General features: G+C 39.8%; 2 protein-coding genes across 5 annotated transcripts in view; one reads left to right on the plus strand and one right to left on the minus strand.

Annotated features, from left to right (window-relative positions):
- Window positions 1-11,111, minus strand: part of CIB2 (calcium and integrin binding family member 2) — a 42,035-nt gene extending 30,924 nt beyond the window's left edge. For 3 of the 4 annotated variants that reach the window (XM_005521412.3, XM_088062997.1, XM_088062996.1), the window contains exon 1: window positions 4,334-4,465. In XM_005521412.3, coding sequence (XP_005521469.1) covers window positions 4,334-4,384 — 51 coding nt within the window. In that variant the 5' untranslated portion in view covers window positions 4,385-4,465. Of the gene's footprint in view, window positions 1-4,333; window positions 4,466-10,904 lie in introns of those variants that run through there. The other variant, XM_014251084.2, reaches the window with a different exon arrangement.
- A 292-nt stretch (window positions 11,112-11,403) lies between these two features.
- On the plus strand, window positions 11,404-24,155 carry IDH3A (isocitrate dehydrogenase (NAD(+)) 3 catalytic subunit alpha). The gene is made up of 11 exons (XM_005521410.2): window positions 11,404-11,520; window positions 14,108-14,170; window positions 15,850-15,933; window positions 17,071-17,185; window positions 17,813-18,000; window positions 18,212-18,345; window positions 18,929-19,031; window positions 19,114-19,178; window positions 21,295-21,379; window positions 21,856-22,008; window positions 23,915-24,155. The coding sequence occupies exons 1-11, from the start codon at window positions 11,494-11,496 to the stop codon at window positions 23,996-23,998; spliced, it is 1,101 nt and encodes a 366-aa protein (XP_005521467.1). The 5' UTR covers window positions 11,404-11,493; the 3' UTR covers window positions 23,999-24,155.
- The last annotated feature ends 20 nt before the right edge of the window (window positions 24,156-24,175 follow it).

Below are 24,175 nucleotides of genomic sequence, written 5' to 3' on the forward strand. Positions count from 1 at the left end.
AAGAATATTTTCACAAAAAAATTGCTCCATTAATATGCCACTTTTACTTGCACAATAATAGCAATACTGTATAAAATGGAAAATACTTTTTACAGAAGATCTGGGGGTACCTATGAACCTACTATTTGTATTCTTATAAAAGACAATTTTCCAAGACCCTGGATGAAATCAGGCATGGCTTTTTAAAAGACAGATTGATAAACCTGTTTTACTTTGCAAATCATGTTTCTTGACAGATCATAACATAACTTGTTTAATCTGGTTTTGCATAATTCTCATGAAATATACTTGAATTGCATTTTAACTTCAATTTTGATAAAAAGAAAAAAATTAGCTCTGCAATAGAGAAATTCTTGTGTAAAAGAAGATAGTCATTACTTCATCATACTATATTGTATTGCAATATTACCTATAAAACTGACAGGGTAACCATCAGTTTGTTTTGAGACTGCATTAAATAATGCAGAGTAAATAATACCACTAATGAACAAATACAAATTACTTGCAATAAAACCAGTAATATGCCTTATAATCTCTAGGTTCTAGAAGGGAAATGAAAGAAAGAAAAGGGGAAGGGGAAGAAAGGAAAAGAAAAATCACTGCATTTGTATTGAATTCAGATCTCCTAATTCAAGTAATCCCAGAAAAGGGAATGAGATTGACTGAAGAGTGCAGGTGTTTGTCCACAGCCCAAGTATAGTTTCTCTGCATTTCCTACTCAATACAATTGTTTTACAGTTAGAAATGCTTTGCATCAAGCTGAATAAATGGCTCTGATATTGCTTTACTGCATACCTGTATTTTCCATTGCTTCAAACATCTGTACACATCACTCAAAACACCCTAAAATTTCACTTAATTTTCTTTTCTCAATATGAGACTTGACCTCCAAAATCTGTAGGCAGCTTTTAAAACCTTAATTTTAAAATGTCATTTTATTGCAACGAAACCCATCTTCCTTGCCTATCAATACTTACCTTTTCCTGTACCAGACCTCACCAAGATTAGATTTCACATTTTCTGTATTAAAAAAACCCCTCAACAGCCAAAACCCCCATTCACAAAACAAACCCTAAAATCCACAACCAGAACTCTAAGGGCATAATAATCATAAATGCCCAGTAAAATTCCTTTTCTTACAAGGCCAGTATTTTAAATCAGGTGAATTTTTATTAGGAACCCAGGGCTTGCAAAAGCCTAATTTGCAAAACATTTCACTAATCTTATGAAAATGTAAAGAGCTACCAACAAGAACACTACCATAATAACAGGTGATATGATCTTAACAGCAGGTGTTATAACAAGGTTTTAGACTGGAAAGCTGCAAATCTCCTTTCTTTACTTTGCTTCTACCTACTTGCATTTAAAAAAAAAACTCAATAAACAAAAACCTGAATGGTTTTGTATTATCAAGTTCTATTACAGGTCTCTTGTACAAACAGTTTTAACTGGCTACTCATCACGAGTCTGAATGAGGAGTATTTAAAAAACTTGTCCATTGAAAACACTGAGGACATCCTGTGGGAGACCACATTTACAATTCTTTAAATTAAAGTTAAAAGTTCTGCTAAAAATTTGGTCTTCAATATAACAATTTACATGCAAAAAAAGGTGCATACAGAGGCTTTTCAGAAAGTTTTAGATAAATCAAACGATTTGATTTGTTTTATTTCATTAATATCACACCAATGATCTGAGATTTATGTATGCTAGCTCTTCAAGCAGGTGATTTTTCTGCAGCTTAATCTTCAGTCTCTAAAGACAAAGCCATTGCATAGGTTTTACCATACTTTAAGCACACAAAGTTCTCACTTTTTCATCTCATAGTGTCTTTTATGGAACAAGCAGGTAAAACACAATGAATTTTTAAAAAATTATAAAAATATTCCTCCTGAAACAATATTAGGTGCTATAAGCTCAAAGGAATTTGTACAAAAGACAGAAGTAATCGAAGTTACTAACAGATAATACAATGTCCAGAAATATATTTCAATAAAGAAATGAGAAGTCTAATGAGGTGAGTGAGGTTTTGAACACTCTTCCAATAGGAACTGGGAGGACAGAAAAAAAACGAACAACCAAGATATATTTTACAAAAAAGATTAACACTTTTGCTTCTGAATGCTGATACAATGAACACTGTACCCTGGACTACTGTTGTAAGGAGTACAGTAGTAACAGGCACAAGAATTCACAAGAAACTGCTGTAGGGAAAAAAAATATTCAATGATTGATTTATAAAAGCAATTTATATGTAGATGCCTTCCTGGTCACTGGGGTACAGATGTGCACAACAGACTGTGGTACACAGTGTTTTACTTTGGCCCACAGTTTAGAGCTCCCAGTAACTCAGCTGCTGGCTCGAGACATGAAAAACCTGCATTAAAACAAAATGATTGAAACATCGCCCCATTCTTCCCTTTTCTATTCTGAAAAAAATCCAAGAAGGCAGCAGATAAGACAGCAGACTCCAAGATAAAACAGCTCCACTTGTATTATACAAACTGCCTTCTCCCCAGGAGGCTGTGGAGAGGCAAGAGCTCTCTGCTGGTGCCTCCAGCAGTCAGCCCAGGATCTTTTTGCTTAAAAGGTTCAAGAGGGATGCAAAACTAATGGATCAGAGGAAAATTACCATCAAAATTAGGTCTATATCTGATTCTTCACAGCATGAGGCTAATACTCCTTCCTGACAAATTCAGTAGGTCAGTTATTGTCCAGAAACCTGTTATTTTATGGTACTTGCCAAAGATAACAAGTGCTATTACTAGTCAAAAATTGTCTAGCTCTACACTAATGAACTGCAAGTCTGCCTGTAACAGAGAAATCCCAGAGGTGACTCAATCCACTGTGCCCAACTCCTGCCAGGCTTTGAGATCAATTACCCAGCATTATGAAAGGCAGGGGCTGCAAAAGCCATTAGAGAGAGGCAATTTCTACATGAAGAGCACTGAATTAGGGATGACATTTCAGCTCTTGCATTTGCCAGTTTATGTCAAGAAGATAACATTAATTACATTTGGATTTTGTTTTGTTTCACTGCAGTTGTGCTCTGTTCTGTGTTCACTTTTGTTAGTAGGAAGACAGCCAGTGGTGTTTTACAGATCTTTGATTTCTCTCTTGCCTGTCTAGCAGGGATGCAAAAAAGATTTTTTGGATCTTGGACTGCTAAGCCTAATATCATTAACTTGAATTAATACATTACAGACTGCTGGTGTGGCAAAGTGGAAATTAAAAAGGTCCATTGTCATATTTTCTTTAATAACAAAAAACCTGCTAGGTATTTATAAAAGCATTTCATTTATGCCTTACTTTCAGCGTGGGATAACAGCTGAAAGCATTTTTGCATATACACCTGGCCTCACTCTGTGGCTCAATATTTACACCTGTGACAAGCCCTTGTTTGCAGTGACTTGAAATAAAATTAGTAACTAAAATAATAGTTTCTATTTCAATAGGTTTAATCAAAGATCACAAAGGTAAAATGTTATTGAGTTACCCAGTCCCTTAATGATCTGTATCTGTCCCTTGATTATCACAAGATAAACTAAACCTTGATTTCCTGTGCTGCTAATTCAATGTTTGTCACTTCATATAGGAGAACAGCCCTGGCTGCCTCTTAATAAGTAGTCAGATACCTCCTTGTTTAGCACACTTCTACTCAATGCTGTGCCCCACTGTATTTTCAGAAACTTTTTCAAGATGCCCAGCTTCTTGCAATCCATTTCAGTGAGATTTGCAGTGTGCTGAAATATGACTAAAAACTGTGAATCCTTTTTTTTTTTTACTGTATTTAATAGCGGTTGGATGCAATGTTAAGTAAATAAAGAAGTACCAAGTTATCCCTGACGTAAAATGCACACTTAGGATGAGGTAAGGAACTGCTTTCCAGGAGTGGATGCAAGCATAATGACACCAATTCTGGTGTTAATTAAGCATTAAGCATATTTCCCTGACTTATCCTTAGGAGAAGTGAATTTAGACAGGATCTATTTTTTTCCTTTCTGCTCTATTGTCAAAGGCATCAGGGAGAGAAGGTGCTACACTTTTGTCAAGCTAGTCACAATCTTTATTCTGCTTCCTAGTTCAGACACTGAGGATGTGGCCCTTCTCCCTCTATACACAGAGAGAATTAAATGAGCATATTCAACAACACAGCCTTAGAATATTATTACAGCTACTGGAAGGAACAGTAGAATACACACATGCAGGTTACAAAGAAAGTTTTCAATTATATTGGAAAAAAAACACTCCCCAAATCAAACAAAATAAACCAAATCATAAACGTGTGTAGATTACTCCCTTCCATCCCCTAAAGCAAACCAAGATATCTTACCTGGTAGGCATCTAGCTGTTCATCAGTAAATATCGTTTGCTTATTACCCATCTTAAATGAGGAATTCTTCCTCTCTGCAAATGCATCCCATTATAAGTAGCTGGATTCCTCTGTATTGTAGGCATTTAGAGCACGTATATTCCGTGAGTGTGCTGAAAAAAATCCCAGAGCCCGCATTGATCAGGTTTGGACTGCACCTGCCCAGTGAGGAAGGACACAGTCTAGGAAATCTTTGCAAAGGTTGACTGGAGTGTGCCAGGAAGCAAAGAGTTAAAATCACAGGCAAATGTCCTGCAAAAACAGCGATACCAATCTGCTCCTTTTCAGGTGCTTTTCTAAGTGGCATACGGAGCTTTTATAACCCTAACTCCTAGCAGCCGCTCTCAGCATGAGCGCAGCTCTCTCCTGCCTCCGGCTCTCACTCAGGGCGCTCCTCACGGCACCTCCAGTTTTTGGAGCAGCTCTGCGTCAGCCGGTGGCGCTGAGCAGCGCAGCCGTATTGCCAGGCTCCCCTAGCCAGCCTGGGAACAGGGCAGCGCACAAAGGCGGCTCTGCTTTGTGCCCTGGCCCGGGCTGCCCGGGGAGCGCGGCTGGGCGCAGCCTCACGGCCCCGCTCCGGCACCGGGAGCTCCGCAGGGAACGCTCGTGTCTGCACCGTGCCCAGCGAGGATGTGAGCTCAGCGCCAAAGGTACCAAACTACCGGGTACAGCAGGGAACGCAAGGACTCCTTCGCACATGAACTAAATTTTAAAAAGTCAGCAAGATTAAAGTAGTTTAACAGACGCTAACCTGTCTCCTTAGGCTCTAGCAAGCACAGCTGGGAAGGAAAAACCACTAGCACAGCCTAAAGCAAAAGCAGAAAGTGCCAGTAGAGGGCTCACGGGGTGTTTCAGCGCGCCACAACCCTTCTGATTGGAAAATAGAAAAAATAAAAGAGCATCTATGAGAAGCAAACAGACAAAAGCATATTATCTCACATCTGCAGAAGGATAAGCTCTTACAACAACAGCAGGAAGAAGTCTGAGTGAGAAAGGATGGCAACGGGGAAGAAGGACATGTTATAGCTCACTTTCCATTCATGCACATCAGAACAGAACACGGTAAAATTCCCAACTTCTTTATTTACCAGTGGTCATTATTTCCTCATCAAGATAGCAAGTTTAATAAAAAACACTTGGAGAATTAGTTATCTTCTGCTTTTCCCTACAGCTTCTAATGATCCTGGCCTGATAGCAGGATTGGATAATAGGAGTTCACTTTACCTTGGCATGTAACAACAAAGAACAAATAATTAAAAGTAATAGTGAAAGCAAATATATTGTGTACATAGTAAAAAAATCCTATGAAGTGTGTTGGATATGTAGTAAAAACATTCCACAAAGTGCTGAACCACAGACTGTTTTAAGAGATGGCTTATTCAAAACATAATATTTGGAAATGCAGGTTTGATTAGCTGCAAACCAACACTGCCCTGAGCTACAAAATTTAAAAGGTATATCCCATACACAAAATAAATGCCTTGGGATGAGAATGTAGGCAACAAGGCTTATAAGCAATAAGCAAACATTAGAATTGTAACATCAAAGAAATGCATTCTATAATACAGTATATTGCAGCACAGTTTTAGAATAAAAGGGAAGGAAGAAGCTACAGTAGTAAGGAAAATACAAACTGAATGATCAGACCAAGAGTGCAGCAAGAATCTGTTCAAATATCATACAATTGTAGTGACTGCTACGTGGCCAAGTGGATCTCTGTTTTCCCAGGCACTAGCGTGTTTCTTTTTCTTTTCCCTGGTGTGTAGTGGCATTGGATTCCTATTATGTTCCAAAAAGTTCTTCACAGGAAGTCAGAATATTAAAAATAATTTTTTGAAATAATTTTTAAAAATAATTTTTTGCAGGTTTTGAAAACCTGCAAAATACAGTATTTCAATTTTTTAAAAAATCAAACCCTAAGAATCTCTAAGGGCCACTTGAGACTAAGAACTTGCACTGTTCTGAAAGTTCTTGCCTGCCCTCAACTCTGAATGAGGTCCATTATTTGCTTTAGTGGTTATATGTATAATTAAGCATGGTTAATATCTCTGATCTGGGGCTACTAAAATGCAAGGGATAACAGCTGCTCTCAATCATATCAGGCCAATACTTAGGCAAGTGATTTGCATGAAAAGGCATTCCATTCACAGCCACCTACTTCAAGCTGCCCATCTATGCAAATCAGATTAAATATAAATGGCCAAATTACCTCTAATGTCATTATACAGAAGTTAATTGACAGCAGGGGTGGATTTGGCTCAGCATCTCTTAATCTTGTGGTTCTATATGCTTAACAGCACTTCTGCAGTGAAAAGCCAACATCCTATGTCTTAATTTTTCACCTGCTTTTATATCCCTGGCTGCTTCCCGCAGTATGTGACACACACATCAGAAAGTGCCTATCTTTTCAATCAAAATATCAGCAGTAAAACATCAGCAGAACTTAATGGAAAGCATTAACCAGGTAAAGCTTACTTGTGGTTACAATGTAGGCCAGAGGATTCAGATATAACTATTGAGGCTTACACTATACCAGCTAGCTCTTCTCAAGCATATCACAGTGGTAATTATATCTCAATGCATAAATATCTTGCTGCACTAATTGGGTAAAATTTAAAAAGAGCATAATGCACAAAGTTTTTTTCACTTCTATTTGTTTGTATATGTCAAAGTTCAGGTGATCTTCCAGTTTACTCTTCTGGACTTCTTCTATCTGTTCATATTTGTCAAAGATTAGTTTATTTGACAGTTGGGTGCTAAGCAAACTTACTCCCAGCATGTTGCTGCAACAAACCAATACTTTTCAATGTGCATGGCAAGAACTGACCTTAAATACTATCAGTGCTACCACATTTCACTGTATTTCAGTTTTTAAAAACTCTTTGCCAAATCAAGTGGTTTTAAGCTATTGGAAATAGGTAACAGACACCTTGCAATCACTTGCAGATAAAGTTTAGTAAGGAGGACAGTATATCTAGAACAGCCTTGCCATTTCACTGTCCATTGTACCAGAGACAATGGTTAAATAGCCCCTGCTCACCTGCTCTAGAAGTTTAAATCCCAGAACAGGAAATACACTGTCACACACACACCCCAGTGTAGTATTTGATAGCAAGATGGCTGTCAGCTGCAATGGCCTCACCTGACCACAGCTGCAGGGTTTTGTTTCCACAGCCAGAGCTCAGGCAGTGGAACACACCAGGCTGGCAGCCCCACACAGCCTTTGGTGTGAGTTTCTCTGCTCTGAAGTATTTTGAGCCCTGGCTGTCACAGCAGGTGACTGATGTGATTAGAAGAAGTTTAATGACCTCCACCAGACAGGTCACAGTACCATAAATTGCCTCTGTAAATTATGCAGTGAGAATGTGAAAGTGGTTTAAGCATAAACTCTTACCCCTCACTGTTGAGATGAAGAGCAAGGGATGGGAACACCTTGCTTTGAAATGATTTCTTGCTCAAGTAGCCAGATAAGAGATCAGTCTCAAGGTGTGAGGTTTAGAGGAGCAACAAGTCAGCCATAGCTCAAGGAAGACATGAGTTTCTTCTTTGCACAGCAATATGTAACATTTTAGCCCAATAGGCAGTTGACACGAAACTTGTTTACACTTATTTACACTTTACAACCTATCACCTTTACTTAATTTTGCTGCACTGCATCTCTCTCTTAGCCACTAAGCGGACAGGTCACATACTCATGCACACCTCTGTTAGAGTTTCTAGATCTCTAACCTACTCTCTAAGTCACACTATTACAGCTTAAACTTCAAACTATTTTACCTAATATGATTTCTTACCTACTCTAGGCATATTCATAATTATAGGAACATAAGTTTATCATTTCTCTACCCAATGTCCTTCATCACTACAGTGTACCTTCATCACTACATCAATCCAAGCTCTTTCCAAGGCTGCAGATTGGACCCTTCAACATTTGTGGAAGTTTCTATTTTTTGGTTTCCAACACCTCACCAAAGGAGGATCAAGCTACTCTGAAGAGACCACTTTACCACAGGAGGATCTACACAGAGTTTTACCAATCATGTTGCACATCTGCTGCTTTCACATGTTGGTTTGCTACGACTTTTAGTAGGGGAGAAAAGAACCTAAGACATTCCATGCCTATTACACCACGTGTCACAGTATTGTCACAGTACAGCTGGCCTGGACAAAGTAAATGAGCATAACACAAATCCAATTTGGCTGGCCTAGTTCATGCCTGAACATGTCCCCACATAAGTTACAGGGGACCCTCAGCCAGTCCCATCCAAGCTGAGAAGCAAGCACATCACTGGCCAGGAAGCTGTGCAGGGAGAGAGATCTCAGGCAATAGGTATCAAGCCCAGGATTTTTTAATTGAGTATTTAAGTGAGTTCTGAATAATAAATGAGGCTGTTTGTCTCATGAGCACCTGAATCACAAGTTGTGGAGTTTTCATCTCCCCACCCATGACTGGCCATGGTACAACCAAGTATTCCAACAACTTCCCTTTCACACAGATATTTCCTTGTGGAATAACTGTTCATAACGAGTTACTCTGTTAGTGAAAAGAACAGTTTTGATTCAGAGGGGCTGCCTGTACATTTATACTATTGTTACCTTGCAGGAGTCCTTAGGGCCCACTGCTACTGCAGGTATGAGTAAATGTGATCACTATGTACAAAGGGAGAAGTTCTGTCCTCCACTGATGCTGTAAAAATCCCCCCGACTTCTTGGGACTTGTTTTATTTACTGAAAAGCTATTCAAAATTCTTTTTGCATATAGATAAGGAAGAAATAATAACATTCACCTAATACAGCTGCTGTGGAGCTAAATTTTTTTTTTTCCTTAAAGATGCTACAGAGCTATAAAACATTACAATTACACAAACTATAAATAAAACATGAACTGTAAATACACAGTTACAAAAACCTAAAACATGTGAAAAATTGTAGTTTTTGCTGCTGCAATGCGTTAAAAAGTTTCTTTTTCAACACATAGTGGATGGGAGGATGCTCAGACCCTACTAAATTTGTCTGGAAGTGATACCCTGTGAGAGAAGGCTTCATGGACCTGAGTCCTGTATGAGGAATGAATAAACAGCTTGAGAAACATGCAAGACTCGTGTCTCTCAAACCAGGGAAAGCTGACAACTTCGCTATGAGGAGCAGGAACTTTCTAAGGAGTTTTAATGTTAAATAACTAGAAAGGAAAATCTTGTGTGAAAATGTGTTGGTTTTATGATCTTATCTATCTGGCTTAAAAAATACACTATGTTAGAAAATGGAGTTTCTGAGTGCATTTCATTAAGCATAATTTATCCATAATAAATAGAAATGACCTTTTTTTTAAAAAGGTGTTTTACACAAGACAATGTCTTGCCTCAGGGACAAAGTAATAACTAAAAAAAAAAGTAATGGGTGCCTTAGCATGCTAAATGTAATATAATTAATTTCCCCATACAATACGGAGTCTCAATATAGTGATCACTAGGAGAAAGACATTATTGCCATCTCCACACAGGCATTATTTTCTTAGGTAAAATAACTACTCATTACTGTCTTGTGCAGGCAGCCCTTCTCAGAACAGATCCCAACCAGCCACTGTTAACACCTTATTACTGTAGCATTATTATACTAACACCCACAAGACACAGACAAATGAGTGTTGTAAATGTGAAAAAAAATTCTCCACAATATCTTCCCCCCCAATTTACAATCCAAGTGCAACTTAACAGTGTAGATGCAGATACAGTCTCAAACACAAGAAGGCAACATGAATATCTCTGTTAACTATGTATATAGTTACCAGGAGAAAATCAGTATCAAGAGAATTCTGCACACCTGCCATTACAGACATCTGCATGACAATTCTCAATTCAAAGCAACATCAAAACCAAGATAAAACATCAGCAGAAGAAATGTGAGGACCTCTTGTGTCCTGTCATTAAAAAAAAAGCCAAAAAACAAGTGAAATGTGGGCTACTAGTGCTGTATATTGTCAAATATCAATTCTAAGAATTTCTACCCACACATTTAAGAGAAGAGGAAACCAAACATACAGTCTTAGTCCTCAGCTTAGTCCTCAGCTTTGAAGCGCACCCAAGACTGAGCTAAGTAACTGGAAAGGCTGCTAGTTATCTGCTAACACTATCACCAAAAACTGGGACAAAATTTCCCTGAGACAAACCCCAAATTTTAATGTTGCCAAGTGCAAGAAAGGTAGAAGTTTTTAAAAGCAGTCATTCCCAGAGGTATGAGCTCAAACTGCCTTAGTTCTAGTTTGGTGCTTTACTCTCCAGAAGGCCTCTGGCTCTCCCGCTGCCAGCCCTGGGCAGGACTTGTGATTTCAGCAGCTTTATATTTAAAACTTTAAAGTACATGGGTTTAGGAGGCTTATCTGCTTCAACAAAAATCTGGCGTCTTTCTTAACAACTATTTTTTTTGCCATAAACGACCCAATTCTAGAGGTCGAGATTTTATAAAAACCTCAAACGCTTCAAAACTGGGGCTTCATTGAAAACTGGTTGTCTTCACGAAGATGCCACAACGGTACCTCCTCACACAGCGCATCAGGAGCTCCCGCATCCTCCGGCGGCACCGGGCCGTCCGCACCTGCACTTCCCGCACCGCCGGGAGGGGGAGCTCCCCGGCAGCGCCTCCGCCGGCCCGCGGGCTGAGGGCCGGGGAGGAGGCTCAGACCACCTCAGGCAGCGGCGGGCGGGAGCTGAGAGCAGGGAATGGAGGCTCGGACCGCCTCAGGCAGCGGCGGGCAGGGATTGTAGGGCCGGGGAAGGAGGCTCGGACCGCCTCAGGCAGCGGCGGGCGGGAGCTGAGGGACCGCGGGCTGAGGGCCGGGGAAGAAGGCTCGGAGCACCTCAGGCAGCGGCGGGCGGGAGCTGAGGGCCGGGAATGGAGGCTCTGACCGCCTCAGGCAGCGGCGGGCGGGAGCGGAGGGCGGGGGAGGAGGCTCTGACCGCCCCAGGCAGCGGCGGGCGGGAGCTGAGGGGCCGTGGGCACTGCCGCAGCGGCGGTCCCGGGGCGGGGCCTCGCGGGGCGGGGCCGCCGCTCCCCGCGCGCCGGTTCCGGTTTAGCGGCGGGCGCGCAGCTCTCGGGTCTCGGCAGCCGCGGTGCCCGGGCGCGTCATGGCCGCTACCGCGTGGATGCCCACGGTAGGCAGGGGGATGGGCCGGACCCTGCCCCGCGGTGCCCCGGAGCTTGGTGGCGCCTGAGGCGCGGCCGCCCGGCCGCAAGGTCGCGGTGCCGCCGGGCCCTGGCAGCGCTCCGAGGGCAAAGGGCCGCGGGGCTTGGGCCGAATGGCGTCCCCGCGGCGCTCGCGGGCTCTCTCCTTCCTCCTCCCCGGGACGGCGGCGGGAAGGGGCCATGGGGGCCGTTACTCGAGCGGGCCGGGCCGGGCCGGGGGTGCGCCGCGCCATCCCTTGGAGCGGCCTGCGGAGAGGTCGCGCCGTAGAGGTCACAGCAGCGGCGGGACCACTGCGGCTGCGAGCAGCTCCTGGTGCGCGGGTGGCAGACAGCACAGCCTGGGAACGCCATTCCCGTAAAGAGCCCGCGGTACCGGGCACTGCAGAGCCGGCTGGGGAAAACTGCTACCGGGCTCTGGCTGACGGCTTCCTGGCCCCCCACACCTGTCCTCTGGGATTTACAGCTCTGAACCATTATGAAACGGAGGCCTTAACCCGGGGGTGTCACGGAGATACTTTTTTTTTGCCTTGAGTAAATGAATTTTCTCTTGTACCTTTAAATAACAGCCTGCTAGAGGCAAAGTCATTGAGGCCGCCCCATTTAACCTATCTGCTAAAACAAGGAAGAACTGTCAAGAGCTAATCACGACACGTGACTTTAAGGTCAGAATGGATCAGTTTTCCTTGGGTGGATTCTTCGTTGGTGTTACTAGTGTTGAACTTCAGTATAATGTACTAGGCCCATGATTTCTGACAAGATAGACTGTGCCCTTTCCAGGGCTACTCTGGAATATTAATCCTTATTCTATATGTAGGAACTGTACTATGAGAACACTGACACTGTGCAGCCAGCTTCACATTTTCATTTAATTGCTCTGCCTTCATCCTCAACCATATGGCCTGCTTTGGTAAACACTGCTTGCCTGTTGCAGTGACCTTGTACATCTCATGTGGGGCTACAAGTAAAAATAGATCTAGCTTAGATTACTTCTCCCCCAGGGTTCATTACAATATGCATGAGAATTATATTGTTTCTAGTTGTTTCTGTTGGTGTCGACATAGTTTATTCTTTTTTCCATACACCATTCTGTCAGTAAAGAAATAAATACAAATGGACAGGAGAGGAGTGTGAATTGCCAAAGTAATTTCTAGCCTGATAGCTGCAGACAGCCTGCATATGTGAGTATGGCAGAATTGAAGTAGTGTAAGTCTCTGCAATTAGAAGTCTTCTGGCTCTTAAGTCCTAGAGGCATCAATAGAGACACCTCCTAGAGAGGAGGCACTGGTGAGGCCACACCTTGAGTTCTGTGTCCAGTTCTGGGCCCCTCAGTTTAGGAAGGACATTGAGACACTGGAGCGTATCCAGAGGAGGGCAATGAGGCTGGTGAGGGGCTGGGAACACAAGTCCTGTGAGGTCCTGAGGGAGCTGGGATTGTTTAGCTTGGAAAAAAGGAGACTCAGAGGTGACCTTATCACTCTCTACAACTCCCTGAAAGGAGGTTGTAGTCAGGTAGGGTCTGGTCTCTTTCACCAGACAGCAACCAACAGAACGAGAGGACAGAGTCTTAAGCTGGGCCAAGGGAAATTTAGGTTGGACATTAGGAAAAAGTTCTTCACAGAAAGAGTAATAAAATGCTGGAAATGGTCTGCCTGGGGAGGTGGTGGAGTCCCCATCCCTGGATGTGTTTAAAAAAAGACTGGATATGGCACTTGGTGCCATGGTTTAGTTGAGGTGTTAGGCATCGGTTGGACTCGATGATCTTGAAGGTCTCTTCCAACCTTGTGATTCTGTAAAATTGGTAGGTTGTGATTTTTCTGCAGATTAGGGATTTTGTCCATGGTTCTTAGCTGGGCAAGAGCCCAAGCTTAGATACTATCCCTGTTTTGAAGCTTAATGACAGTTCAGAATACTCAGAAAATGCAGTTCTTTGACTGTGATGTGTACACTTCTTGCTATGGTGAATTTTGTCTTTAATGTGCATTTCAGTTCCACTTTTAAAAAAACATCAGGCATGCAGAAGGCAACAGTACAACATCTATAGGTATAAAAGGTAGAAAAATACAGTTTGAATGGAAGAAGTGACACTAATGTAAAGTAGTTTTGGAAACATCATTTAAAATGTGTAAAGATACTGTCAACCCAACTGCTACCAATGAAGTGTTTGATTTTTCACTTTGCTTTCCACATGTCTTCATCCTTAGCATATCATGTATTTAGTTAGAGTTCCTGCAGCCTTGCTTCCAATATGATGTGTGAGGACTCCAGGTGGGATGCAGCAGCCCCCCGGCAGGACGGGAGCGTGGGGCAAAGCGCAGCTGTCCTGGGCTCACGTTGTGCTAAGAATACCCAGGAGGCGTTGCTGCTCTGAGTGTTAGACTGCAACTTGGCAAAGCATTGGGTACTCTGGTTTCATTTGGATTTTTATACTAGTTTGAGATAGAAGATTTAAAGCTGTATGACTTTAAAAAGCAGATTTGCTGCAATATTGCTACAATTAAGCTTGTAAAATCCCATTTGTGCAGTAAAAGAGCATCTTTTTGTTTTGGATTTTTGCAGGTTTCTCGATTGCTAGGTGCTTTCAAAACCCAAAAAAAGGTGACCAGAAGTTTTGGTAATGCTGTGAGTATAATAGTCCCATTTTTTTCTTTTAAGAAGTTTCTCAATAAGTGAGTTTGGAAATTTATCACTGTTGTTATTTTTATGTTCCCAAAAAATTAGGGTCAAACAAGTGAACATGCATGCTTTTAATGCCATCCTGGATTTATATCAGTTAATCACTGTCAATTGTAACTGTATATCAGTGTGAGAATACAAAAGGCTCTAATAAAAAACAGAAGTGGCACAGAAAGTTTTCACAAAATATGAACATAAGCCACATTTCTGGAATTCATCTAGGAATGGACAAATAAATATTGGGCAAAGTAGAAAGATTGTTGAGAAGCTTCTCATTTTCTTTCTTTTGCAGTCTTCCCTCTAAGTGCTAGATTTACTTTACTGCTGCTTTTAGAATTCCTTGCATCTAAAATTCTGTCTTTTCAAGGTCCTCTTTAAACTATCTTAGACATTGTGTATTTCCCTGTAGATGTTTTTCCTTCTTCATGTGTATATGTTTGAAATGCCCATGGGCCTTTTTTTCAGTGAAGGCAGGAGCAGGGCTCAGCACCCCTAAGCAGGACTTAAAGAGGAACTGTGGCTTTTCATGCTAACGATAGCTGGTACAAGAGTTAGAAGAGAAACTAAAGAGTCACTTATACAGTATAAAAATCAGAAGGTGAGGCACTCCTGATACTATTGAAAACACAATAGTTTCAGGCTCAGGTGGAGCTCTACAGTGCTGTCAGACAGCACAGCCCTACTCTCAAGGCATTCCATCAGTGACAGCTTGCTCAGTAGCAGTGTTCTTTTATATGAAGCTCTGTTTTTTTGTTGTGGACAGTGAATTTCTTTGGCTCAAAAGTTTAAAAATCAGTCAATATGTATTGAAGTTCTGCCCTGTGAGTTGATTCTATTAGGGGTTGTTCAGATAATGTACATGAGCTGCCTTTTTTGTAGGTAATAAATAAATAAATGAGCTCGTAAAAGCTGTTGGATCTCTTTAAGTAAAACAAAATGAGCCAGAGCACATACCCTTAGAACAGTGATCATAATTTATTTTTTTCTTCAAAGCAGAATACATTCTTCCCCTGTTATTTGTTGAGCCTGGGCTGTGCATTTTTTTATTTGTTGATGATAATGAAAGAAACAAGACTGAGGACATTATGAGAGGAAAATAAGTTTGTATTGTTAAAAGTGGGTCTGAAATTTTTGGGAGGTCACTTGGGAAGTTTAGCTTGGCATGACCCTTTTTTTAAGGTGTATGTAGCTTTTCATACATGTAATAATTTCTAGCATGTGTCAGTATTATGCAGCATGTTGATAAGATTGTAGATATATGTGGAACAGAGCCATAACTAGGTAATATAACTTGCTCTCCAGATTTCCAGAGGAAAGCATGCTATATTCATTAATTTCAAGGAGCACTGAGCAGGAATCTGCCTTTCGTATTCACCCTCTGTTTTGAACTAGGAATAGGTAGTAACTGAATTTTTTAACAATTCTCTTGAAACATTTGCACACTCCTTTGGAAAGCAAGCCAGTCCTTCTCACTTCTGTCTAGGACTGCTGTTCTTCATAGTGAATATTTGGTAAAGGAAAATTTCTTTTGTTTTCTAGTTACTTGGTTCCTACAACACATGAAGATGTTTTCTATGTAGAAACCAAACATTCATTTGTTGTACTACTGGTATTTCTTTACCTAGGTACAAACAGTAACTTTAATCCCAGGAGATGGCATAGGACCGGAGATTTCTGCTGCTGTCATGAAGATCTTTGATGCTGCCAAAGTAAGTCATGTTTGTCTTGCTATAAGCATTGCAAATTTAACTACAACAACAAATATTAATTAAGCATATTAAAAAAGCTTAAAATCTCTTTTAAGAGATTAAGTCATATTTAAGCTATTAAAACTTCTTTCCAGTAGAAAGAGTAATAAAAGACAGGAATGTGGTAGTAAGGATGGCTTGAAACTGTTAGCTGACAGAAGAGTAGAGACTTGAGAGCAAATGCTGTGTTTAGTTTTTGGAAATACGAACTCAATGAGTCATGTGAAATCGCCTTGTTGATGTAGTAATCCTGAGCAACTGACAGAGGATGTTCTTTCATTTATTATGACTTCAAGTGCAGGTCAAAAGTGTGTGTGAAAGGATTGGCTTATTTTAGCAATCCAACTGCTGTGCTGCCAAACATTTTAACTTCAGTGATATGAAAACTGACTATATCCAAGAACTGTTCTCTTACCTATCTGAGAAATTTCTCCAGAACTCGTCAAGTTTCCTTGAAAGGAAATACAGCTCTTCAGGCAAGATGCCTGTTAAATTGTTCCACATTAGAAACAGCACCCAGGCACGTTCTCTTTTTATTACAACTAGCCAATGTGGATTTGAAAATGTGACATTTCTTTAATTATGTTGTATCTTTTCCTTTGTGATCTTTCCTGATGAAATGAATGGGTGGCAGCCTGTCTCTGCTTAGAGTTCTGTGGTGAATGCAAATTCAGAAAGCATTGTGGAGCATGTGCAGATTTTCAGTGAGATAACAGATACACATCAATGTATAAACACAATCTTCCAGTCAGTGGGGATGACGAGTTCTCAATGAATTCAGCTTTAAAATGTTGTCTCTTGTATACAAGGAACTCAACAGCTCTAAAACCTTTAAAGAAATAGCACTTGTGTATATGACATCTAGGGTGGCATTCTGGTATTCAGTTTATGAGGATTTACTGCTCACACTATTTTATTTCCACTTAATTATATTTTTCAGAAATTACTTTAGTTCAAACATCTCATACTTACCCTCAATCACCAGAAAAAATACTTTTTGGAAAGGCCTGGACAAAATTCCTTACACACCTTTTTGTGAAAGTTAAAAATTGAAGCAAAGTCATGACATTAAAGTTAACATAGAATGTGTATATTTAGGCACCTATTCAGTGGGAAGAGAGGAATGTTACAGCTATCCAAGGACCAGGAGGGAAGTGGATGATACCCCCAGAAGCCAAAGAATCCATGGATAAAAACAAAATGGGATTAAAAGGTATTCTAGGGGTTAATACACAGATATTAAATACTGTTGTGTTTATCATGAGTTTGATGTAAAGCCAAAGTTTTTCCTCTGTAGCACAATAAAATGAGTAATTATAGGGAACAGCCTGTCAAGTAATTGTCTGAATCTTGGACCATTCCTTCATTTCCAAGCCATAGGTTTGATAGTTGTTGTAGTTGAAGGTGAGTACATTTGGACTCTCTGCAGAAGGCATTTCTAAGATAAACAACAGTATGCAATAACTACATTACTAATGAGCAGTATTTTTATGTTTTAATGAATACATTTTGTAAAATCTGTTCCATATAAGGCTTGCAATTTGGCCTTTACTCAGCTGATTAATGGGCCTGTGCAGAAGTTGACAGAACAGAGAATTCCCGTGGCATTCTACCGTAAGGGTTAAACAGGAATTTGGAGATCCTCTGTAGGAGTCCCACTTGACCTAGAGTTTCAGCTCTCAGATCCACAGAGGGGTTTATTTCTCGTTCCTTTAGCTGCTTACACTATTTCATTTCCACTTAATTACATTTTTCAAAAATTACTTTAGTTCCTTTTCTTTCAAAAATTACAGCTCGTTCCTTTGTTTTCTTCAATCCTTGTGTATCTTTTTTTCTCTAGGGCCTCTGAAGACCCCAATTGCTGCAGGGCACCCATCGATGAATTTGCTGCTGCGTAAAACCTTTGACCTTTACGCCAACGTGCGTCCGTGCGTGTCCATCGAGGGCTACAAAACCCCCTACACAGACGTGAACATCGTCACCATCCGTGAGAACACCGAGGGCGAGTACAGCGGCATCGAGCACGTGGTGGGTGCTCACCTGCTGCTTTCTGCTGTCCTGCTGCTTCAGCACTGCTAACTTAGCCTGTCTCACTGGGGTTCAGTGAGAATTTTTATGTTTGGCACTCATAAAAATGTTCCTCTATTGTGAAATGCATTCTGCCTCACTCAGAATTCTGCTGCTTGGTTCCAAATGGGAAGAATGAACTTGCACTGCTGATACACTTCCTGTCTTTCAGATTGTTGATGGGGTTGTGCAAAGCATCAAGCTGATCACAGAGGAAGCCAGCAAGCGCATTGCAGAGTTTGCTTTTGAATATGCCAGAAACAATCAGAGAAGCCACGTGACTGCTGTGCACAAGGCAAATATTATGTATGTTGACACTTCTTTTGAGAAAAGCAAAACCAAAAAAAAAATCCCCAAACATTTCTTTATAAAGAACTGCTTTAAGGTTTATTCAAATGTGGAACTTCTGTTGATGGCACTGGGAGACAGTAAAATGGCAAAAAAGTCAAGTAAATGCCTCCTAAGTAAAATACAGGGCTGAGATAATTGCGTACCAATGTTCTTATTAGCAAGTTTGTAGTAATCCTTCCTTCCAAAGCTCTTATTTTAGAAACTTTTAAACAAAGAAAATTATTTTAAAAGCTGAGGATTAACGTGGCTGGTGTCTTTTGCTTCCACACCACTTTATACTGAACTGAGTCATAACATGTGTGATATTATGTGACATCACCTTCACAAATTCACTGAGCCTTTCATAAATGAATACAACTCATTCTAAGAATTAATGTATGCTACTTAAACCACTGATACAGAAATATTTTAGGAGGGATAAATAGTCACAAATTAAGTTTCTGAATTCTAATTAAACCCCTGTTGCATGCAGTTTTCTTTATCTCCAGTACTGCTTCCTTACAATAAATGCAATATTCTCTTGCTTATCTAATTGCAGGAGAATGTCTGATGGGCTTTTCTTGAGAAAATGCAGGGAGGCAGCAGAAAACTGTAAAGATATTAAATTTAATGAAATGTATCTGGATACTGTATGTCTGAATGTGAGTATTTATGTTTTAGTTGTGGATTGATTTTTTTTTTAGTTTAAATTCTTAACCTGAATGAAAATATACTTCCTTCTAGATGGTTCAGGATCCATCTCAATTTGATGTGCTTGTTATGCCAAACTTGTACGGTGACATCCTCAGGTATGGAGATTTTAATTTAAATTCCCAACATGTAAAATACTGATACTTTTCCTGACACAATCATTGAGGTCACATGCAAGCCAGATGGGTGAATATCTTGTGCACTCAGACTTCTTAACAGACATTGACTGCTTCAATTATTAATATACTGATGGGAGAGGCTATATGATGAGATTGTATTTTTTATTTTGAAAAATCTGTTTCTGCTTATGGAGGTTATGAATATTGGTCAGATGGGACAGAGAGAAATTTCTCCAAATGCCTGAAGAATATAATGGCTTACATTGTAATAGAGAATGAATGCCTGGTTAGATATTAGAGAAAAACTTTCTCATCCTCAGCACTAAAACAGATTGTGTAGGGTGACTGTGGGACCATGATGTACACAGGGAGCTCATCATACAGTTAAATCAGTCTGCATAGTCACTGAAGAACAAAATGTGTACCCTCTTAATATTCTGCCAGCTCTTGGTTTATGTATTACTTTTCCTTACCTTCAAGTTAAATTTTATATTTGAATAACATCAGTACTAGAGGTTCTTTGTGTCTTGAAGGCAAAACCCATCAGCATGCATTTTCCATTCTGTAAAATTATTAGGTAGAATGTAAATTCCATTAAACACCTGGAAAATTAAGTGTTTTAATCTGAACTATTAAGTGTATTATGTAACATGGTTTCTTCTCACACCTCTAAGGAGAGATTGAGAAAAGAGCCTGAACTGGAATTTTTATTTACATGTTCGACTATTCACATCTTAGAATCCATCTCCTGGTTTTGTACAGATGATAAATTTAAAGGTAACTTATGTATAAAAAGAAGAAATGATTCTTAAGCTTCTCTTAGAGCAGCACTCTCTGTGATAAGGCTGTGCACACTAAGAAATATCAGATTCTAACTAATGCTTCTTGCTTTTAGAATTGGTGAAGGCGTGCACAGGGTCCTCACAGCAGCTCTTACACTGTTAACTAAGATCAAATCAGAGGAGTCTCATCATCAATAGCATTTCACAGAGTTCATTATCACCCATTTTAAAGTTCTCATAGAAATTCTGTAAAAAATTTCATCATTCTAAAACTTTTCAATAAATTTGAGTCTGTTCTTGAAGAGGGCATTGTCACCACTGGGTAACATCTCACCTGCTGCTCTACAAGTATGAACAAAATGCCAAGCAGGTTCCTTAGACTGAATAGGCAGAAGACATTCTCTTCTCTTTAAGCATTAAATACTTAGAGTGACAAATGCAGACTATTCAGTTTTTCCCTAGGCTCTATGCAATTTAAGTGGTTTATTTTAGCTTAAAATATTGTACTGCCAAGTCATCCAAACTTTTCTCCTTGTTAGTCCTAAGCTAAGGACTAACTTAGCTTAGTATGAGCCAGGGTGTAGGCAATAATTATGTATGGATGTGAAAATAACAGTTTTAAGAGCTTTGTTCATCAGTGTGTTCAGCCTAGAGAGTACAGTATGATGACAATAGGCACAGCTGGTTTGTCCTTCCCCGTGTTAATTTTGGTGGAAACCAAATGCAGATTGCTTATATCTGATGATCTGCTAATGTCAGACTTGTGACCTGCAGACTGTTCATTAAAGAGAGGGAGAAAGTTAGTCTGGTGTCACTTGGAAAATGTTCCTTAAGCTGCACACTACAAAACCACCAGTAACTTGCCTACCTGAGCAAAATTCCTCCACATTTTTTAGAAGGAATTTACATATGAAAAGTAGTTCTGGGCGCCTTCAGAGGAAGTAAGATTTTTGTATAGTTACAGGGAACTGTACATAAAAATTAGTTTTTCAGATTTCTACACATATTCTGTGCTTTTAGTACTTCTCGTTGTGCCCGTGTCTTATCAGCTTTATTCTAGTATTTGGAATTTCCTTTTTATTTTCCTTTATTACATCATCTTCTGCTGTAGTTTTAAGAATTTTCCAATGTTCTAGTGGGGTGGCTAACAGCATCTGTTCTTTCTCCATATTATTCTCAGATTGTGCAGGTGTATAAATTAAGTTACAGTTGCAGTTGATTGATAAACAAAAATGTTTTAATACCTTGCAGAGTGGCAACTGTGTATGGAAAACCTGGTGGATTGTTTAATTTGGCGGTTGGGTTTTTTTCAGTGACTTGTGTGCTGGACTCATCGGGGGTCTTGGAGTAACACCCAGTGGAAACATTGGTGCCAACGGCGTGGCCATTTTTGAATCAGTAAGTCTTGTTACACAAGGCAGAGCAGTAATAACTTTGTCTCAACTTCAGAGTCTAAACTTTTTCCTGCTATACAATGTGGATGACATTTATCTAACCAAGTTCTTTGCAGAACTCCTTTTTACTGTGAAGATGCTCAGGCTTTACCCTGAGAGACTGGTTAAAGTAAATATTCCATGTAGGTTTTTTGCACATCCTTTTTTTGACTGATACTTTATTTTCCCACTTTTTCATATGATAAATACCCCCTATGAAATAGAACTTGATGGGCACAATTTAAAGATATTAGGTGACCTAGTTTTCCCTTTCTGATGTCTTTGAACTGAATTGTTTTGGTCCTTGGTATGTCCTGACTGTACCACAGCAAAGTCCTGTTTTAACATGAAGACCTGTGGTTCAGGTTGCTTGCACAACTGCCTAGGACATTTTAATCAGCCTAGTAACATTATAACAGATAGGTTTACTCTCATTTCTAGGTTCATGGAACAGCACCAGACATTGCAGGAAAAGACATGGCAAATCCAACTGCCCTCCTTCTGAGTGCTGTGATGATGCTGCGCCACATGGGAATGCACAAACATGCCACAAAGATCGAGTCAGCTTGCTTCGATACAATTAAAGATGGAAAGGTAACATGAGGGTGTGCAAATAAACACAGTGAGTTAAAATCATATTGTATCAAAGCAAGAATTAACTTGGAAGATTCACACCAGAGTGGGGATGCCTGCTGAGCTGGCCTGTTGCATGAGCAATGCCACTGTCCTTCTCTGACAGTAATTATATTATCTTTGATGATATTATATCTGCCCAGCACAGTAATAAGGGAACAGGCTGTAGCATTCCTTTTGTTTCAGCAATGCTCATCTTACATTTCCACAGCTTTATGAACTCCAGAACAGTGAACTGGATGGCTGTTTTTCAGGAAAGGAATCAGAGTTTTAAGTAACTCTTAGCATTTCACTTAGGAAGTTTATGAAATGTACAAAGCATATATATTAAAATCTAGATCTGGAAGTGAAGGACAATCATTTGCCTTTCACAGCCTTCATCATCCACTTTTTTATAGCATTTCAGTCCTGACTAATACTTCTGTTTTTTCAGCTCAATTATTTTCTTTTTTCATTCCTACTGCTTTCAGTCATTCTTTGACTACGAAAGAACAGTTTTTATCCAGTATTAACTTTTTTCTATAAGGGTTATATAAGTTTCTCTTTGGAAGTGAGTGTCTTCAGATTCACGACTCAAATGGGATATTGGGGGAGAAGAGGCTTGTGATCTGAAACTTGACAAATTTGTGGTCTTACCGTTATTGGTTCACTCCTCTACATTGATGTTCATCTCTTGAAAACATAGTTGGAAAGATCTTGAAGATAGAAGTTAAAGAGGATTAGCAACTAGTCATGATGGTTCATTTATCTTAGGACCATGAGAAGCTGCTTTGTAATTGAAAGTAACAAGAATGCTGAAACCAAAAGCTGTCAATAGTTTTGTAAGTTTGCAGCTATCTTGCTGTGTGTAGGAGCCAGTAAAAAATCTAAACTTACAACTGAATAAAGAGGTGCTCCTGTAAAGTTCCCATTTACTGCTCTGGAAATGAAATCTTCCATCTGCAGGTCAGTAATTCCGTGGAAGATAATAGTGCAAGTTTTGTGACATGGCTACTTGTTTACTAGTTACTTATAATGTTACAATTATATGCTCACAATGGAGAGAATATTTTTAATTGAAAAATAATAATGCAATTTAAATTGCAAGATCCTAAAATAGTAACCACGATTGCTCCTCTTGCTTGTTATTCCTCCCTTCCTCTCAACCAGTTAATTAATATATGTGTATGTTGGGGGCAAAACTAATAATTTTAATTTTCTTTTAGAGTGCTTTAATCTAGCTAGGCTGGGAAAGCAATGTTGCCCACTTTTTTTATTTTTATTTTACTGTCTTCATGATGCCAGACAGGAGTTGTACTTGATGAAAGAGATTTTTAACTCTGCATTTCCTATCTCTTAAATAAACTAAGTAAACTTTGAGAATTGTTAACATGCAGCATTAAGAGTTATGTGTGCTTGTTCTGCATGGGTTTCCTTAAAAAAAGACCCAATCTTTCTGCATTAGTCTCAATTAGTTGTCCTTGTACTGAGCCTTCATATATGAATTTTACTTCCAAAGGACAAACTTCTTACTGAAATTTGTAAATACTTACGAAAATGTAAATACTCTTACTGAAGATGTAAATACTTAACCATTAATAACACCATTAAAGGACTTTATAGAGCTGTGACCACACACACTTTCTTTCTGTAGTTAGGATAAAAAAAAAACTGAATAGGCAGAAAATCACCTTCAAATGTTAAAATCACCTTCAAATCTGATAACATTGTAAGTACTTCATATATAGTCAGGTTTTCTCTCTCTGCACAGTCATTATTGATGAAGTATCTATGGGATGCAGAACTCAAACTTGCTGTATTCCTGCTCACCTTATTTACTGTACATGACTGACAGTAATATTATTATTATTTTCTTTCTTTCTTTCAGGTCTTGACAAAAGACTTGGGAGGCAATGCTAAGTGTTCAGAATTCACAGAGGAGATCTGCCGCCGAGTACGGGACAAAGACTAAACCTCCTCCTGCTCCTGCTGATGACTCTGGAAGGACACACCATGGAGCCCAGTATATGTAACCTGATATCCACATGCATAGAGTTTGCTTATCTCTTGAGAGCAAACTTTTTAGCTGAGGCCTCTCCATTAATAAATCTAGTCCAAATGGCTACAAATGATGCTTGTGCCTGCTTTC

Source organism: Pseudopodoces humilis, chromosome 16 (assembly GCF_049639895.1).
Source record: "Pseudopodoces humilis isolate 2021_Gansu_Grassland_sample_001 chromosome 16, ASM4963989v1, whole genome shotgun sequence".
In the NCBI taxonomy this organism is placed as follows: Eukaryota; Metazoa; Chordata; class Aves; order Passeriformes; family Paridae; genus Pseudopodoces; species Pseudopodoces humilis.

What these genes read in the sequence shown, in the direction of transcription:
- IDH3A (XM_005521410.2), top strand. Translation starts at nt 11,494, where the DNA reads ATGGCCGCTACCGCGTGGATGCCCACG. An exon ending in AAACAAAATGGGATTAAAAG is followed by an intron (nt 17,186 to 17,812) that starts GTATTCTAGGGG and finishes TTTTTTCTCTAG; the next exon opens with GGCCTCTGAAGACCCCAATT. An exon ending in TTGTACGGTGACATCCTCAG is followed by an intron (nt 19,179 to 21,294) that starts GTATGGAGATTT and finishes GGTTTTTTTCAG; the next exon opens with TGACTTGTGTGCTGGACTCA.